Source organism: Triticum dicoccoides, chromosome 2A (assembly GCF_002162155.2).
Source record: "Triticum dicoccoides isolate Atlit2015 ecotype Zavitan chromosome 2A, WEW_v2.0, whole genome shotgun sequence".
Classification (NCBI taxonomy): domain Eukaryota; kingdom Viridiplantae; phylum Streptophyta; class Magnoliopsida; order Poales; family Poaceae; genus Triticum; species Triticum dicoccoides.
In genome coordinates this window covers 60,147,227-60,166,727 of record NC_041382.1, presented here as the reverse complement: position 1 = coordinate 60,166,727, position 19,501 = coordinate 60,147,227, and the positions used below count along the sequence as shown (strand labels likewise).

At 48.8% G+C, this 19,501-nt stretch overlaps 2 protein-coding genes and 1 pseudogene across 2 annotated transcripts; 1 reads left to right on the top strand and 2 right to left on the bottom strand.

Moving 5' to 3' along the window:
* The window catches only part of LOC119357591, a 6,919-nt pseudogene extending 3,222 nt beyond the window's left edge, over positions 1–3,697 (top strand).
* Positions 3,698–6,206: 2,509 nt separating this feature from the next.
* Positions 6,207–8,666, bottom strand: LOC119358935 (subtilisin-like protease 4). The gene has a single exon (XM_037625315.1). The coding sequence runs from the start codon at positions 8,638–8,640 to the stop codon at positions 6,385–6,387; it is 2,256 nt and encodes a 751-aa protein (XP_037481212.1). The 5' UTR covers positions 8,641–8,666; the 3' UTR covers positions 6,207–6,384.
* A 7,766-nt stretch (positions 8,667–16,432) lies between these two features.
* Positions 16,433–19,208, bottom strand: LOC119353226 (short-chain dehydrogenase/reductase 2b-like). Its single transcript, XM_037619822.1, has 6 exons — positions 18,996–19,208; positions 18,628–18,666; positions 18,291–18,537; positions 18,124–18,201; positions 17,122–17,307; positions 16,433–17,029 (listed from the first exon to the last, which is right to left on the bottom strand). Exons 1-6 carry the CDS (start codon positions 19,193–19,195, stop codon positions 16,649–16,651), a joined length of 1,131 nt encoding a protein of 376 aa, XP_037475719.1. The 5' UTR covers positions 19,196–19,208; the 3' UTR covers positions 16,433–16,648.
* Positions 19,209–19,501: the final 293 nt, after the last annotated feature.

Genomic DNA, 19,501 nt, shown 5'->3' with positions numbered 1-19,501 from the left:
GATGCTTTGTGATTTGTGAATGCCACATGTCATCCATCAGGATGGGTCTCACCTGCTAATCCGTGAGACCTGGTCTCATACAATTTTTTTCCGCTGGCTGGGGAGTTGGTTGACACCGGAAAGTCTAGCGCAGAGCTCGGCGGAGAAACATTCTATATTCGGCTTGCAGGCATGGATGCATCTACTGGTACAAAACTCGGTTTCTTGCTCTTTCTCCAACTTTTTTTTTGAGTAATTCTCGCTCTTTTATCCAATTGGTTCCCCTACTGGTTTTGTCATTTCTTCCTCTTTTTGTTGGTGGTTTTTGTCTTCGCTTCCATATTTCTCTCTCCACTTTTCTCTTATGGTATACATATGGTTTTCTCTTATGGTATACATATTTCCTGCATAGGTAAAAACTCTTTTATGGTACCCTGCGTCAACTATTGGCCGTCCAATCATGAAATCTAATGGTGGCGATCGTTCAGTACTGCTCCAATTTGCCAAAACAATGGCAAGCGGTATAGCCTGCGCTCCTTCGCTCAGGTCCTCCAGTATCAAATCCTGATGGCATTTTGGGAAGTAACAGCCCGCCCGTCTCGACCTACGGCCGGGGACTCGACCTCCGCGGCGATGCCGGCTGGGCCGGCAAGGTGCAGCACCTTCGAACCGACGTCTATGCCTTCCGGACTGGCGCACGCTGCTCGCCCGCGATGGCGACTGGCTGCTGGCTGCGGGCTGCCCCGACCTGCCCTCTCGGATCGCGCTGACTGCGGAGGCGGGAGCGGACGAGTAGCAACTGCTGTGCTGCGGCGTGTGCACGGCAGCTGTTGATGCGGGTGTGGACTGTGGAGGCGAACGGGCACGCGTGGCTGGGTGTGTGCATGCGGGACAAGCTCCAGGTGCTCATCAATGGCGGACAGAGGGCACCGGCTTCAGCAAGACGATGCTACGATAGATGAAAACGACGGGAAAGAGGCGCGGAGGAGCGGCAGGTCAGCACAGGCTCGATGGACGCGACGTGATGGCCAGGGACGCAGTGAAGACGGCGAGGAAGCGCGTTGGTGCCGGTGGTGATCCTCGGGTGCGTCGAATAAGACGAGCTCAAGGCGGAGGTCGTGGTCGAGAACGACGGCTCGGGGGGTGCCTCCGTCCAAATACCGGAGCAGGAGGTTGAAGGAGACCGTGGAGGAGTCGTGGGACATGGCGGCGGGGCTTCCCGTCTTGGTTCTCCGTCACCATTATCTGCCGATCCACGACGTCGCTAAAGTTCATTCAGAAATCTATCTCTATTGCTATCCTACCCTCACAAAATATACCGCTCCCTTCCCTGTTAGCAGTATAGGGTATCGTAAAAACTCTCAAGGACAAAGAGCAATGCAGTGAGGATTGTGCTACCAGTTTTTGGCAGCAGTGTTCTCGTGCTCATATGCATCTCCCTGGCATGGTTCAAATTCAAAGGTACCTTTAGTTACTAATCCTTAGGAAAATTTGTATTAGACCAACTTGGAAGTCAGACGCCTACTACCATAGTATGCCGTCACAATTTGGTTAAAAAATCTTCTCGACCCCACTTGAATAAGTAAAAGTACAACAAATAACGTTTAGGCGTTTTTTTTTGTTTGGCCACTATGAGAGCGTTGTAACAATAACATGCAGTCTAGTAGCAAAAAATATGGAAAGCAACCGTTGCTCTTAAAACACTCACTATATAAAAGGGGACAGGAAAAGCATAACAATGTCCAACATGGTGCAAATGGACTCAAGTGTCATCTGTGTTTTTCTCGGAGTGAATTGCAAAAAAAAAAACACCACATTTATTGGGAGCCCCAAAAATCTGCGGTTTTCCTTACTAAAATTCTCAATAAACACTGATGATAGGTTTGAAGTGATTAACCTAATTTTTTACAGACCCGGCCAGTTGTAAGTGCTGACATGGCACAAAATTGTCAACATCGTTTATAAGGGGGAGTCTAGGGATCTAGGGGTGGTTTCCCAACACATGTATTTTGATTGCATGCATGGGTAGTTTTCCTTCAACTATGTCAGGTGATAGCCATATTGTCCGGTTGGCAATTTTGCCATGGTGGCAGCCATGCCTTGTCGGCTATTTCTTATTGTTTCATGAATTCATACATGGAAGTGTAACAAACATTAGTAGTTGCCGATGTCAAACTTATTTCTTATCCCTATGATATGCTCATTGAAATGACTGTAATATCATGGGAGCAGGCAAGAAATTTAGAAGGAGAAAGAACAAGAATATTAGGGTGGATAATGCGAGTACCTCTAATGAGCTTGGGGAAGAAAATCAGCCCCATGATCACGAATTCCCGTTTGTAAGATTTGAAGAAATTGCCCTCGCAACTCACAATTTCTCTGAAACATACATGATTGGACAGGGAGGTTTCGGCAAAGTTTACAAGGTAACTCGTACAATATAAAGTTTTTGGTACTCATTCTAAATTAGGAGGGTAAATTTGTTCATATTTAAAACTGAAGTATAATGTTTGAATTATATTTATCTAGGGGATGTTAGGTGGTCAAGAAGTCGCAGTCAAGAGGCTAAGCAAAGATTCTCAACAAGGAACAAAGGAATTCAGGAACGAAGTAATTCTAATTGCCAAATTGCAACACAGAAACTTGGTTCGACTTCTGGGATGTTGTGGTGAGGGGGATGAAAAACTCCTGATATATGAGTATCTACCTAATAAGAGCTTAGATGCCACCCTTTTTGGTAAATATCCAGATATACCCACTATGGTTTCTGAAGACAACTCAAAAACATTTGATCTAACATTTGCTCTATCTACAGATGACTCGAGAAAATTGTTGTTGAATTGGGGAACACGGTTTAGCATAATCAAAGGGGTCGCAAGGGGACTTCTTTATCTTCATGAAGACTCAAGGTTGACCATAATTCACAAGGATCTTAAAGCTGCAAATGTTTTGCTAGATGTAGATATGAAACCCAAGATAGCTGATTTTGGTATGGCAAGAATCTTTGGTGATAACCAACAAAACGCAAATACCCAACGCGTTGTCGGAACATAGTGAGTAGCCTTGTAAGCCAACAACTCATGCTGACTTGTGAACAATTCAACTCCTGTTTGCTAACTCTTTCGAGTGAAATGCTCAAGCAGTGGCTACATGGCCCCTGAGTATGCGATGGAGGGCATCTTCTCTACCAAGTCCGACGTCTACAGCTTCGGCGTGTTACTACTAGAGATCGTCACTGGTATTAGGAGAAACTCTAACAGTCAGACATCAAGTTTTCCTAACCTTGCAGTTTATGTGAGTACACACAAGATTTCTCACAGCTTTCAACATCATAAGTATACCAGGATTTTGTTTTTTGAAACTGTTTCCGTTCAACAACCTCACAGAAGACATGTGACCGTTTTTATTGTTGCAGTCATGGAATATGTGGAAGGAAGGGAAGACGGAGGAATTGGCAGACTCATCTCTCATGGATACATATTCACCAGACAAAGTTTTGCTCTGCATCCATGTGGCACTCCTGTGTGTGCAAGAAAATCCAGATGATAGGCCCCTGATGTCAACTGTTGTGTTCGTCTTGGAGAATGGAAGCACCACACTTCCAGCCCCCAACCGCCCCGCCTACTTTGCCCGGCGGAGCATAGAAATGGAGCAAATTATGGTTGACATTCAGAGCTCTGTGAACGATTGTACTCTTTCGGAGATACAAGGGAGGTGAAAGATTCTGATCTAGTACTATATATGTGTATTAGAAATCTATTGCCTGAGAAAATGGTCTTTACATAGTTGGTTGGAGGGGCACCATCTTCCAAAGTTTTGTTTACTGCGTTCTTTTAGTATCGTTAGCAATCTCAGTTTGCAAAAGAGAATTACTAATCATCGAGAAATTTAACCGATAACCAGCGAAAGTTCCGCATGAATCGATTCGGTGAAGATGATAGGCCACTGATGTGCTTACTTAGAAAGGAAATATGTGCTTCCTTTACAATAGAATGGCACGGTCAGACAATCAGCTTTAAAAGGTAGGAAGACAAGCAGGTTGATTAGTAGCCAAGACTCCATCATGGATTTCGAGTCCCTCGACTAGTCACGACTAGTCGTCGACTAGTCGACGATTCGCAGTTCCAGGGCCGACTCAGCCTCTCGACTCGACTCCTGGGATGAGTCGAGCGACTCGCGCGACTAGTCTCGACTAGTCGCGGTTTTTGGGTCGAACGACTCGAGGCAGTGCTGGATCTGGAGTACTCTCCCGCCGCCGTGCTGCTGCTGATGCTGTTGTGCTGCCTCGCTGCTGCTGAAGCTGAAGCTGAAGCGGCAAGAGGAGCGGGCTGGGAGGAGGAGCGGTGGCAAGAGAGTTGCTGCGGGGGAGTTGAGAGATCCATCGGTGGGAGGAGTGGTGGACTGATGGCAAGAGAGTGGCAGCAGAATGTGTGGCGGCTGTGGTGAGGGAGGAGGGAGTGTGGATTGTGGATTAGGTCACGGGAGGAGTATATAGCTACTAGATGGGCTTTTGGGCCACAGGGAAGTGCATAACTAGTGGCCCATCTCTCAGTTGGCCCTGGTTACTGCTGCTGGTGGTGTGCTCCTCCCCTCCTCCCCTGGTTGCTGCTGCTGCCGTGCACTTGTGCTCCTCCCCTGACTGCCTGCTGCTTAACTCACGTCGACTCGTCGCCATGTCGACTCGTCGACCGTGAGTCTAGACTAGTCACGACTAGTCTAGAGTCGCCCCTCCCAAGCGACCCGTCGACTCATCGACTCGAAAACATTGGACTCCGTAGATAGGGCGTTAGGAATATGTTCTTGGGAAGAAACGCTGAGTGGGAAGACGAACATCAGCTGATCAAAACCAACTCTTATTAGTTATTGGGTTCAAGTTCGTTTCTGGGCGGGTGTTGCAGCAGCAGTGCATCTCTTTGGGTTGCAAGTAAGTTTCCCCACTCTGACATAGAGATGGAGCCCATTATAATCCTAACCAAACGAACCCAGTTACACAAATTTCAAGTAGCCTTTTGATTTGCATATTTCAAATACACGGGAATAGGAAAAGGACGGGATATGAAATGCTGGGGCTATTGAAACCTATTGAAATTTAAAACAAAGGAATATGGAACCGAAGTTATTTGGTTGCATCATAGGAGAAATACGTGAATTTTCATTGGTGCCTATTCAATTTGCAGGATTCTCAAAATGCCCGATGGATAAAACACATGAATTGGATGTCATGACATGCCATTTTCTACATAAATAGGAACCACATGAATAAGCAAGTACAAATAGTTTGCTGTGGCATAGAAAAACCACATGACTTTTTGAAGGATTAGGTGCATAAGACATATTTGACATTTAAACAAAGGAAAACTTTCAATAGGTTCGATCATGAAATTTTCCATTTTTTCAATTGAGAGCATAGTGGGCCATATGAAAACTTCCCAAATACAATACAAATCAAAGCTTCATGAAAAATAATTATAAAGATTCTATTCCCATAATTTTCTGTGAAATTATTCTGAATCAAAGATCAAGAATTAGTTGTGTGCCATAGTAGCCAAAGATACATTTCCATGAGACAGGAGCCAATGGAAACTCGGTAATAGAATGCAGTGCATGAATTTTTTCTATGTGACACAATCCTGCAATTAAAACAATGTTCAAGATCTCACCGCTGAGGAAGGAGATTAAGGTAACAATGTTCAAGTCCTTTTGTTGTAAAACTAAACAAAAAGAATGTCATTTTCTAGTGAAAGACCAAACAAGAATGCATTGTACTACTACGACCTGGAATCCTGGATGTTGGTGCTTGATGGAATGCATTCTAATTTTCTTTGCCATACCAAGTGATGGTGATACTTGGTCTAGCATATATGCGCTTATATCACACATGGAGGAAAAGCACTATAAACATGAATTTTGAGTCTAGCATATAGTATGTGTTTATATTGAGTATTCATATGTCTGCAGGAAACCCACAAACTTGCACATTCATACAACTGTACGAAACATGCAGACTTGTAACGAGATTTACACCAACAATTTTCACATTTCTTTTGTTCAGCACTTAGAGGGGCATCTAAATTAAAGCGAAAAGACTTTCAATTGCAGATGGCCTGTGACGGACACAATCGCCTCTCTTTTCACCCATTTTCTCTGTTTCTTATCTGACAAAAGTTTACAGAGACGAATGCAACTCCAGAGTTTCATAAGTTTCCTGTTCTGAACAAAAAGGTCGGTGGAGTTTCAAACAGGCATTAAGCAGCAGGACGCAATATCAAGTACTGATCTCTAGTTTGAATGGCATAACCTAAAATTTTGTACCAGTAATTCATAATACAAATTTCCATTAGTACTGTTTATTTATTATTATGTTGACAAAGTAAACATCTACTAATTTCGCGGCACGTACATCATTCATGGTGATGGGTCCGGAGCAGTATCGCCTCTTGGGGAGACAGCAACGATGGGGCTCCGCACGACATGCTTCTCCGATACCCAGCTCAAGCTTCCCTCCAGGTGCAGCTCCTCGCCCAAGCCGTGGCTGCTCACAGACACGCTGAAGGTCTTCTTCTCTCCAGTTTTGGAGAATGCCAGCGTCTCCGGGGAGACACGCACTGTCAGTGATCTTGGCGCATCCACCTTCGCCGTGAACGTCGAGTTTTCTGGCCCAACGTTCGTCACAGTCCGCTTCACTGTGAATGGCGTCGATGTCGCTGACACAGTTATCGTCGGGTAGTTAAGCTGCACGGCGTGGACCTTGGGCAGCTTCGCACAGGTCAAGCTTGAGTTGCGCACGATGGTTGCTAGGCCGCTGTCACCGAGGAGCCAGCAGATGTAGCCGGCGTAGTCGGTGACACTGAGGTCATACAACAAGCCAGGATCTGCGGCTCTGGTCGGGTTCACATGGCCGGCGCCTGTGTCATACACGCCGGCCTTCCTATGTTGCTCGTCCAAGATTGAGCCACCAGTGCTATTAACGATGTCCGACGTCGTTAGGATGGCAGACTTGATGGCGGCTGGCGACCAGTCAGGATGGATGCTTTTGATAAGCGCAGCGACACCACTGACGTGTGGCGTTGCCATGGATGTTCCTGATATGATGTTGAAAGTGCCCTTTCCAGAGCCCGTGCTTGGCGGCCACGCGGCGAGGATGTTGAGGCCTGGTGCCAATATATCCGGCTTTAGGATGCCGACGGCGATGACGCTTGGACCACGGGAAGAGAAAAAGGGCACGACGGGGGCCGGACGGACACCAAACAGTGTGTTGTTGTAGATGAGAGAGGCCACGGAGCTGCTCTCTGATGACGCGGCATAAGCTATGAGGACATCGCCGTCGGCCGCGCTCACCTGTACAACACTGGAGTTGTAATCCTGAACCATGGTGGCGTAGCCGCTGATTTCATCGTTGAAAAGCACCACACCAGCCGCACCAGCACCCACTATTCTGTGGATGTTGGACAGTTGAGTCTTCGACCTAGTGCCTTCGCAGACCAAGATCTTACCGGTGATGCCACTGCCACTCTTGTAATTGCAGTACCGTCGTTCCTCGGAGTAGAGGAGAGGGTGTGACTTTGAACTCGGACTCACTTTCTGGGTAACTGCTTCTCCGTCGATGCTCTTGCCATTGCCGAGATGCAGGCTGGCAGCAAAGCTCCGATCCACGGAGCCGGCGGCGACCGTGAGCAACCACGGCGCCTCGTTGGTGATCGAGCCCGGCCTCGGACCGCTATTGCCGGCGGCGCACACCACGAGGATGCCCTTGGACACAGCACTGAATGCACCGATAGCAATGGGGTCCTCATCGAAGCTGGCACTCGTGTCACCGCCAAGGGAGAGCGAGAGCACGTCCACACCATCCTTGATGGCCTCTTCTAGGCCTGCCAGTACGGTAGATTGCTTACAGCGGCTATTGGCGCATACCTTGTACATGGCGATGTGAGCGCCAGGAGCAATTCCGGCCGCGGTGCCCTCGCCCACGCCCGCACCATGGTATGATGCGCCGGTGACGAAGTTCCCGGCGGCAGTGGACGAGGTGTGCGTTCCGTGCCCCTCTTCGTCGCCAAATTCATCACCCTGAACGAGTGACTTGGCACCGATGAGCTTGTTGTTGCACCGGGCCGCCTTGCACGAGCCCTTCCACCTTGTTGGGGGTGGCGAAACTCCATGATCGTCAAAGGAAGGGTGCGTCGCATAGAGACCGGTGTCGAGTAGTCCAATGATGACTCCCTTCCCGTAGCCAGCCCGGCTCCAGAACCCGGTGCCGTTCTTTAGCCCGAGGAACTCCGGCGTGTGGGTGGTCATGAGCTGCAGCGTTCGGTCCGGGAATGCACGCACGAACCCTGGCTTCTTAGCCATAGCGTCGAGCTCAGCGTCGGTGAGCCTCACGGCGAAGCCGCTGAACACCTCGGTGTAGGAGTGGAGAAGGCGCGGCTCGCTGGACTCATCCACCAACGAGGTCGGCAAGAAAGACTCGTGCCACTGGCGGTGGGCGTCTTCGCCGGTATTCGAGCGCGGTGGCTCTACGAGCACGATGTAAGCACGAGAAGCAACGGATTCTGTGGCATTTTGGTGTACGCTTGTGGCATCTGGATTGATATAGCAGAGTGAGAGCGTAGGAAAGAGGATTGCGAGCAAGAGAAGTGGCACGGAGAGGTTCGTAAACGACGCCATTCCTCAAGCCACGAACAGCTACACGAGGAAGATGATGGCAATGCTGGAATAGGATCAATCACCGGGTAATCTTTATACAGCACGAATGATTAATGCGTTGCCTTAAATTTTGGCATGTATTGATCACCGGGAAATCTTTATACAGCACGAATGATTAATGCGTTGCCTTATTTTTGGCATGTGTTAGATAAATCCAGCGCATCTTGGTAACACACTAATGACTTTAATTTGCGCTAAATCTGGAAGATATGATAAGGCTACTGGGATGGCAGGAACGTGGGTAATGCATCTACCCGGGATAGGGGATGTGGGGAAGGATATTTTCCATTCTCTTGATGATATTGAATAAATATACTCCTACTGAAGTATCTGCGAAATTGGAGGACAATTAATTTTTCAAAGTTAATACCTGCTGGTTCTGTATCCCCAGATATGATCTGCTACCATCTCATAAATGAGTACGTACTACTCCCTCTGTACCGAAATACATGTCGCTGGAGCATCAGATGCTCCAGCGACATGTATTTCGGTACAGAGGGAGTATATGTCAACAGATCCTTGAACAAAAATATATTAGTAAATGACAATATCTTAGCCATGAAATCAGGTGAGGTTGAACGGGTCATTTTCTATTGCGCTCAAAACGAGTTCTATCAACAGATTTTTAAACGAAAATTAGCAGGAGTTGCACTAAGAAATGGGAGAAAATGGCACTTTTTTTTTGCGGGGTTAAAGGGGCTTTCATTGCTCAGCTTGGAGGAAGATCCTCCATACATAGTTCCGGTACATTAGCAAGTCCAGATTTTAACCATATGAAAGTCCTAGCTTCTACTCAGCCAAACTCAGCTAGTCTATGCCCAACACAGTTTTGTGTCCTACTAATATGAGCAATTGAACTTTCTCTTTCACCAAGAAGTCTCTTAGCTTCAGAAATCATCATCGCATGTTGCGATTTATCTTCCTTCATTGACCGGATAGCTTGCACAGCAATCAGGCTGTCCATCTCCACGTCCACCGGCAAAGGAGACCATTGCATGGCAAAATTTAGGCCTTCGAGACATGCCGCCAGCTCCGCTTGCAAAGGATCTGCACAGAAGAGAAGGTTTCTGCATGCCGAAAAAATAATCGCCCCACTACTGTCCCTCAAGATCATGCCTGCACCAGAGGCGGGGCAGTACGAACCGTCGACGTTCAGTTTAACACGCCCAGGGGCTGGGGCCTGCCACATATTATCCGGCGCTGGCGTGTTCTCCTGGTGCCTTGCCGGCGCCCTCCTCGCCACGGGCGCAAGCACCATCTTGCCCTTCATGTGATCACCGTCCGGGTCTCTTTGGATAGCAACCAAAGATGCTTCATTGCTGAGCAGGAACCGGCATGAAGCCTCCACTGGGGGTGGCCTCTTCTCATGGACGATTTCATTCCGAACATGCCACGCACGCCACAACACCATAAGGACCCTCATGCGGTCATCAACCTGCAGGGGGTACAACACGCCGAGCAGCCACTCGATGCCCGTCGGCCTAACAGAATTGATGTCCGGTAAGCTCCAATGTTTCGCCATGGCTCGCCACAGTTCCACGGCCCGGGGGCACATGCAGAAAACATGGAACGTATACTCTCGTTCCATAGCATATAGCGGACATGTATCAGTAACCTCCAAGGTTCTCGCTTTTTTGTTTGCCCAAGTGGCTAGATAGTTGGATGCAAGTTTCCAGGCGAATATGTGCACCTTTGGTGGAGCAGGGCACCTCCATATAAGTGCCCAGACGGCACGTCGCCCGTCCGGTGCCCTGCTCGCAGCGACTGAAGATGGCAGCATGCGCTCATCAAGAGCGAGACGGTACGCACTTCGCACCAAAAAGACGCCCGAGCGCTCAGCCGCCCAAGCAATGAAGTCGTCCAAGCGACGAGATGAAGCTTTAATCTTCATAATCTTCATGACATCCACGGGAAGAAAATGTTGCTGTAGCAAGTTCACCTTCCAGTTCCCATGCTCGTCGAGCAGCTGGCTTACACGCCGTAGCCGGCAGCGACGACCTTGGGGGGAGATAGGCCCTCTCGCTAGCGGGTGGGGGATCCACTGGTCCCGCCATATGCGCACCGAGGCTCCATCACCAATGCGCCAAAATATGCCCTTCTTGAGTAGTTCGAGGCCATGGACGATGGCCTGCCAAGTAGGCGAGGCGTTTCCGCAAGAGACCGTGTCCTCCAAGTGGTCGTCAGGGTAGTAGCGAGCTTTTAGAACCTGCGCGCATAGGCTATCAGGGTTAGATAAAAGTCGCCACGCTTGCCGGGCAAGCAGGGCTTGATTGAAAAGGCGAAAATCCCCGAATCCAAGCCCCCCCCCCTATCTCCTTCGGTTTTATCAAAGTGTCCCATGCGCGCCAATGTGTCTTCCTCTTCCCTTCCCTCGCTCCCCACCAGAAGTTTCTAACCATGCGTGTGAGATCATCACAAACACTTCACGGTAACCGGAAGACACCCATAATGTACGTTGGTAGGGATTGGGCCACAGCCTTGATCAGAATCTCTTTTCCACCTTGGGATGCATCTTCTCCCCATGCTAGTATCCTCTTGGTTAATTGCTCTTGTAGACTTTGGAAGCGTCCTTTTGACATGCGACCCGTTGGCGTGGGCAGTCCCAAGTATCTCTCCTCGAAATGCAGGCTCTGCACTTGGAGCTCTAAGGTGACAGCAGTTTGGTCGTCCAGCCGGCACTTGGTACCAAACAAGATGGATCATGAGGGATTGATCACCTGCCCCGTACACCTTGCATACTTGCTCAACGCATCCTTGATCTCCGTGGCCTCCGCTACATTTGCTCGAAAGAACAGCAGTGTGTCGTCCGCGAACAGGAGGTGTGATATACCACGCGCCCTAGGGCACACTCGCACCGGATTAATTAGGCCTTGCTGCACCTTCTGTCTCAAGAGAGCGCCCAAGCCATCTGCAACAAACAGCAAGAGAAATGGTGATAAGGGATCTCCTTGCCATAGCCCGCGGGACGGTGCGAACGAATCCGAGCTAGCTCCATTAACTCTGATGTTATATGTCACCGAGGTCACGCACGTCATGATCCAGTGCACCCATTGGTGATCAAAGCCTAGCCTTTGCATCATTCGCCGTAGGAAATCCCAGTCCACTCTGTCATAAGCCTTAGAGAGGTCAAGCTTGTACGCACACGCGCTTCTGTTCGGGTCCTTCTCTTGTTTGATGGCATGAATACACTCAAGCTATGAAAGCATTATCAGTGATTAGTCTGCCTGGCACAAAAGCACTCTGTTCTGGGGCAATGATCTCATCCAAAAGTGGCCGCAACCGGTTCACAAGGCACTTAGAGATCACTTTGTAAATTACATTACATAAACTGATGGGTTGAAACTCTGTAAGACTAATTGGGTCATTAACCTTGGAAATCAAGACAATGGACGTGGCATTAACACCATCGGGCATGATCCCCGACTCAAAGGATTGTCGCACAGCTAGGATGATCTCCTCCTTCAAAGTGCCCCAGTGCCGCTGGAAAAATCTAGCAGGGAAGCCATCGGGTCCGGGTGCTTTTAGGGGCCCTATTTAGAAGAGGGCATCACTGATTTCCTTGTCCGAGAAAGGGCCACACAATTTAGTATTCATGTCTGCAGTAATCTTAGGCTCAAAAAGCTGGATAACTTCCTCCGGATCAATGTGTGTGTCGGCTGCAAACATGCCTTCAAAGTATTCATGTGCCATTTTCAACATAGTGTTCTAATCCTGCTGCCATACGCCATTGGAGTCTTTCAGACCTTTAATTCTGTTTTTCCTAGCTCGCCACACAGCTTTGCGATGGAAAAACTTTGTATTCCAGTCTCCTTCTTTCAACCACGCAGCGTTGCAGCCATAACATCTCTTCCCGGTACAGCAACTCATTCATAGCATCCATTTCCTTCCGGATCTCTGCTATGTTTGCATTCATGTTTAAGAGCTCTTCTAATCGTGTCCGTGATTTTTCAAGTTCTCTAGTGACGTTTCCAAACTTTTTATTGCTTCATGAGTGCAGCTTGCCCATTATCTGACCCAATGCTAAATGGACATCCCGCAAATCCCTCTTGCTTCCTGCTTCTCTTCAGGCTCTAGCCACCACTTCATCCAGAGCTGGTTCGCGTTCCCACATGAGCTCGTATCGGCGGCAGCGCCCTGGCCTTGGCACTGTATCAGGTATACAGCACACCAAAACAGGGCAGTGGTCCGAACACGGGGACACCAAGTGCTTCACCGAAGCGTCCGCAAACATATTACGCCATGCGTTTGTTGCCACTGCTCGATCCAACCTCACCTGGACATTTGCTCGCCCAGCTCTTCTATTATCGTATGTGAACTGGTAGCCTGCAAAACCAGATCAATCAGTCCACAAGTTTCCAAAGCATCTCTGAATATAGGCATTTGCCCTGGGGCGCGCGGCGTCTCGGACATATGCTCGTAGTCCCACATCGCTTCATTAAAATCACCGACCAGCATCCACGGCAGATTACTCATGCTATGCAGCCGGCGGAGGCCATCCCAGACCAAGCCTCTATTTTCCACCCTTGGTTCCCCATACACAAAAGTAATATGCCAAGGTGGTTCTGTTGGAGCCAAACGGACATACACATCAATCCAATTTTTATTAGCCTCCTTGACTTCGACTATTACAGACTCATGCCAAAATAAAGCAAGACCTCCACTTTGACCTTCACTACTGACCCCCTCAAAACCAGTTAGGCCTAACCGAGGGCGAAGACGAAACATTTTATTTTTTGGTTGTCTAGTTTTACATAAAAACACAAACTTCGGGGAATGAGCACCCACAAGTGCTACAAGATCGCGAACTATCCGAGAGTTCCCCGCCCCCCGGTAGTTCCAACTTAGGCAATTCATTGCTCCTGACGGGGCACCACAGACGGCCCCGTCAGTTTACCGGCGGCCCCCGGGCCGGTTGCCTCCATAACATCCTTACACTCCATGTCCCAGCCAGTCCCCTCCTTTGAAGCTCCTGTAGCAGAGCTCTCCAGATCATGGTCCACTTACCCTCTCTTTGGGGTTCCACCCGTAGGTATGTCCATAAAAGGCACAAAGGCCTTCTCTGCATTTTCCACCTGGGCTTGCTCGTACACCTTGTCACCCTGCCTTTTCCCTAGCACTGAGTCATTTATATCCATGGATTCAGAGGCCGAGCTGATAGAGTAGCCCGGTGCATCGAGGTCATGCAACGCTGGGATCATGTCATCCGGCCCCAGGCCTTCTGTATTTTTAGTCAGCGAACCATTCTTCCTGCTAGCAAGAACCTTCTTTGTTGGAATTGGACCTTTCTTCCTCTGCTGTTTCTGAGTTGTATGCTTGGTCTGACCTTGTGTCTTAGCCTCAAACTTGTTCGTCATCTCCCTCACCTTACTACACTCCGGTTCTTCATGTCCCCTTCGCAGTTCAAGGTTCCGGATATCTGCCGCCAGTACGGTTTCTTCCTCCTGCACACACTTGGACTCCCCTTCCTCAAAGCCATCCAATGCGTCCACACGTGGTGGAATCTCATGTTGCTGCCGCTGGTGCATCCGGTGCGAGCTAGCATGGCTGGACGAGCTTCTTGCCGCTGGTGACGCTCCCTCGGCCTCTCCCAGGTTGAAGTTCAGGTCTCGACGGGCTCGAGGCTGTCCTGGAGAAGGGGTGTGTGCGGCTCTGAATTCATATTTCTTGAACGGTGAGCATCGGAGCGTTGTATCATAACCTTTTGAGGCAAAACCCCTGATTTTCTTCTCACAAGCATCCTCGTCATGTCCCATAAACCCACAGTGGAAGCAAAAGTGCGGAACACGTTCATATTTGAGCTTGAAAGTAGCCCTTTTAATTACTCCCTTTACCGGATACTCCAGCGTCACTTCCTTCTGTAAGCGTCTGTTGTATGGCACCTCCACTCGAATCCTTAGGAACTCGTTGGTGCCATGTCCAACAGCCGGCGCATCCACATCAATGATTTCTCCGAGAGTGCTTCCCAGCACTTGACCACAGAGTCTAGTTTGTTTCTTGTATGGAACATCAAAGACACGAACCCACACAGGAACCGTATCAAGTTTATACTCCGACGGCCTTGCCTCAACATCAAACGGCTTCACCAACAAGGCGTGTCCGCTATAGATCCATGGCCCTCCCCGGGGGACAAATCTGAAGTCACCTTCCGAGGCAAAGGTGATCACAAAGTAGTTCTTCCCATGGGGCTTGAATTCTACCCCTGTCCTTAGGCGCCAAACTTTCTCGAAGTGATCGGATAGGGTTTTGGCTGATGGCCTTTTCTGCGCTCTATACAACCCCATAAGCCTCCATGATGGCGCAATTTCCTCTTCCTCGTCCTCGTCATCGCCAAAATCTACTGACACAAAGGCTATGTCATCCATGTCCACATCCCCTTCCAGATGCGAGTCCACCATCTCCGGCAGGCCTCCCTCCGATCTTGGTGCGTCCCAGTTCCCCGCTGAGTTCTCTTCCTCTTATGCCCTACCCTTATCAGGCACCTCCTTTGCAGCCACAAGCGCACCGCCGCCGGACGGCTTCGGGTGGGTAGGAACCTCACAGTTCCCCCATGATCACCCCCACCATCAGCGGCAGCTAGCGAGCGTTGCATCGTCAGCGCCTTGTGTTGTAGGTTAGGGTTTTTGGTGGGATGCCGCAGCGAAGGACTCAGGCCTTGCGCTTCGATCTCTCCTATGTTTATCAATTGACTACCAGGGTCTCGGCCTCCGCGATAGCCTTGGTTAGCGATCTGCGGCGGACGACCCAGACTCGTAGACGGCTTTGACTTCGGGAACGTAGCGGGGACGGACTCCTTGGCGCTCTCCGATCGACTCACGCGCGAGTGTTCCGGCGGCGGGGCAAGATCGCCCATGGTCACCAGCTCAACCCTAACCCTAGCGCAGCCAGACTATAGAGAAATCAAGACAGCTACTACGGGGAGAAAATGACACTGACAGAGTGGGTGAATGGAAGGTCTGCCCTTGGCGTTCCAGTGGACAAACCTTCTGGTGCTCAGCGAATCAGATTATACTCTACAAACAGGCAGAAACACAAGATAAGGATTGAACCAAGATGAGACGACCTCCTTGGAAAAGGAACCGGCGACGACCATTCCTAGTGCTGGGGGAGAAAGCTGTACCTTTTGCTTTGGGGAAGAAGCTCGAGAGGGTATGTGACACTACACCGGATTCTGCTTCTTAGACCCCATCGCCAATACCACCATTGCCATCACCTTTGCCAGAAGACGATGATCCCTGCACCTGTGGTAGCATGTACAGAAGAGAAACGCTGAGAAAGATAAGTTGTGATTCGATCGGATCTTGCACTGAGGTCACTCAACAGCATCATCGCCTTCATTAACAGCAATAGGCTTTTTTTTTTGTTTGACGAAAAGCAACAGCGTCGCAATCCAGTGATTAAGAAGGGAAGAGCAGTTTACAAAGCTCACAATGAGCACAACAACAACTCAAATTCTCCAGGGGGAAGAGAGACGACAACATATAACAAACACAAACACGCTATAAGGAGCTTCAGAGGTCTCGGAGGATCAACCAAATGCAGCAGGATTTTCATATAACCAAGCAAGGCGGGCGCCTTGAACTTTGGCCCCCTAGTTGCTTGCCACCCGACAACACCCCTCAAAGAGAGGGAGGTGTCTCGTATGGAACAAGGTGATATAATGGGGATCACAACTCGCTAACCCGGCTTGGCTTACGATGAAAACACAGACCTTGATCAGGCACCCATATAAAGTCAGACAACAGCAATAGACTGGTTGTAAGAAATTGAGTAATAACATTTTTGCATTACTAAATCCTTGACAGGAAACATCTAAGCTGAGACCTCTTATTATTGCAGACGCGTTTCACAATGCAGCGAATGATAATCATGTTTGCTGGACCAGCCTAGCTAAGAAACATCTAAACTGAAGGTCTGAAGCGTGGAAAAAAAGCAAACCTAAACAAAGTGGCACCGGTCGTGTAACCATCGATCACCAAGCCTCCCCCAACTTCGTCTGATCGAAGTAGCAGCCAGTGGGCCCGTCGCCAGGCGCCAGCGCCAGCATCACCGCGCCCCTCGCGCCTTCCTCCGGCGGGAGGACCCCCGTGTTCCAGTTGATCTCCGTCTTGACGAACCCAGGGTGCACGCAGTTGATGCGCATCTCTGGGTGCCGCCTCGCCAGGATACGGGTGTAGAGGTTCACCACCATCTTGGACATGCTGTAGGCCGGCAGCATCATCGGCCACCCGGCCGCCTCCAGCCGCCCGTTCTTCATGTCCTCCAGGAACTCGCTCAGCATGGCCTCGATCCGCGCCTCGTCCCAGCTGTCGGCATCGCACAGGGACTCCCGCAGCTTCTCGTTCGGCATTCTCTGGTGGACACAGTACAGGTGCGGTTAGGCCTGGTGACTAAAGTTGCCATTTACATTTTTGACTACAGTTATTGTTGCAGCAAGCGATAAACCTGCAGCTCTGAACGAAGGGAGGAGGTGTTGATGATCCTTGCTCCTGATGTGGATTTCTTCAGCAGAGGAAGGAGAGCTTCTGTTGCCCATTTCAGTCCATAGTAGTTGGTGTTTAGACATTTTACTGCCTCGTCGTATGTTTGTACAATCACCGATTCGATCAGATGGGCTGCTTTGCCCGATAGCTGAACCAGAAAGGCATATCAGAAACGATATTGTAATTAAATGCATAATTCAAAATCTCCCGTGAGCACATTGTACCAAAATCAGGCATGAATATTCTTACTACAGTTCTAGGAGGCATACAGATGCAAATGTGCGCTTTTGTGCAAGATTTGCAAGTTCCGTCCAAAGCAAGTCGACAAGTTACAAGAAATCACTAAAAGACATGCTACTAAGTAGGGAAAGGATGCTATTTTGTAGCGTATCAATCAATTAATTCACTTCAAATTCAATGTGCTTTTTTGAGATAAAAACAGATAAATCAGTTTTGTAACAGTGTCAATGCTTAGTAAGGTAGTAGTATTACTAAACACACTTGTATTGTATGCCACTCAACATTTGTGGAACCCCTCATTATGTCACTAACGAGGTGGTTCCAGCCATATGTCCATGAGACAGTGTGTGGCATACGAGGGAGGAATAGGTCCATTCTAGCGAACATTCAAGCAGTTCGAAGACTGGTTTTGCTAACATGGATCTAAATCAGCATTTCATTTTCCCATGTAAGAAGCCACATCAGCGGATTTTGCCACATCAGCCCATCTGTATCCCTTCAATATTTGGGTTGAAGCACAAGTTCAGAAAATCAGTTGAAAGTTGATTTTAAATCAAAGCTGAAAGTCGGAAAGGTGTCAAATAGAAAGTTTTTAGTTCAATTTGGAAATTCAAAAGCCTACAGGATGATGGTACTGTCTGATTCCCCTTTCTCATGGACGGTATTGAAATCATTCGCAAGTCTACACACCCACATTTTTTTCTCTTTTCTGAGAAATACATACCCACATCTTAGGATCAATGTTGAGAGCTCTCAGGCCTTCCTGGTCTACTGCCACCCCTCCAACACCTGCATTGTTCACCTGCAGTGTCCATCCTATCTTCATTATAGGGACTCACAAAAGTACAAACGGCAAGAAATTCACTACAGAAGAAGAAACAAAGATTTTACCAAAATGTCGAGCTTCCCATATCTGGTCTCGATATGTCGTGCTAATGTGGCACGGCTACCAGCATCCAGTATATCGAGCTGATGGAAGATTATGTTGGAGAGGTTAGATTCACGGCAAAGGGACTCGACCGCAGCTTTTCCTTTCTCCTCATCCCTTGCTGTGAGAATGACTGTCACACCTTGGAGAGCAAGCTGGCAGCACACCTCTATGCCGATCCCTCTGTTTCCACCAGTGACCACAGCAAGCCTGAATCACACAGGGAAAAGTTTAGCGTCCTTGCTCGTCGATCGTCGTCAAGAGGAAAACAATGCGAATTTCGGAGATGACGCTTATCACCTTTCAGGGATTGCCTCATGGTCACTCATTTCCTCGAGCCTATGGAACCATCAAAGCCAGTTTTGTTTCGTCAGTTAGCTCATAGAGAGTAGACGCAACTAGTAATTCAGTAAGTTATGCTGGAAAAGTGGTGATGGTGTGGGTGGGTCTTGATATAAAGATGCAAAAATGTGCGTGCATTTTCTCGAATCATTGAACTACTGGGTACGACCGAATCATCTGAGATGCTAATCTGACGAAGATGGTTGTGTTACATTCAGTGCAGCTTCCTGCGCCGGATCTGCTGCTACACGACTATATCCCGACGGCCGTGTACAGTTTGCTTGCTACCGATTACTGAGGTAAAAAGAGGGGGGGCTGAGCCTGACCTGTGCAGGGGTGATACTGGCGACGCCGCTGCGGCGGCCACTGAAGGTGCGGGCTTCTTCTCTGTGCGAGTGGCAGCGAAGCTAGTCTGCTGGAACAGCGCGCTTGGTCGGTGGAGCGGCGACGGGAATGAGGTTAAGCTCGGCCGGCGGCTGGGAGACGTGCTAGCGGCGGCGGTGGTGGCGGCGAGGTGATGGCTCATCTGGATGGGTCAACCAGCTGAGCCAGTGGGGAAAGTGAAGGCGCCCACGTTCTCGAAAGGAAACGAAGGGGCCGAGATAACAAGGCCTTCAGGCCCATACAAAACATCGTACTAAACATGCACTAATTTGCGTCAATTAATTTGGATCAGAGAGAATACATTTTTTGTATATATCAGTAACTTTTTTATACATGCATGTTTAATTATTTTTAAATACATAATTAAATTTTTTTTCAAATATATTATTTGATGTCTACTTTTTTCATGCTGTACATTTTTTGTATACATCAGGAATATGTTTTATAC

Coding starts and splice junctions, on each gene's coding strand:
- LOC119358935 (XM_037625315.1), bottom strand. CDS start 8,640: ATGGCGTCGTTTACGAACCTCTCCGTGCCACTTCTCTTGCTCGCAATC.
- LOC119353226 (XM_037619822.1), bottom strand. CDS start 19,195: ATGAGCCATCACCTCGCCGCCACCACCGCCGCCGCTAGCACGTCTCCC. Junction 18,538..18,627: donor CATGAGGCAATCCCTGAAAG/GTGATAAGCGTC, acceptor TGTGTGATTCAG/GCTTGCTGTGGTCACTGGTG. Junction 18,202..18,290: donor ATGGGAAGCTCGACATTTTG/GTAAAATCTTTG, acceptor TGGACACTGCAG/GTGAACAATGCAGGTGTTGG.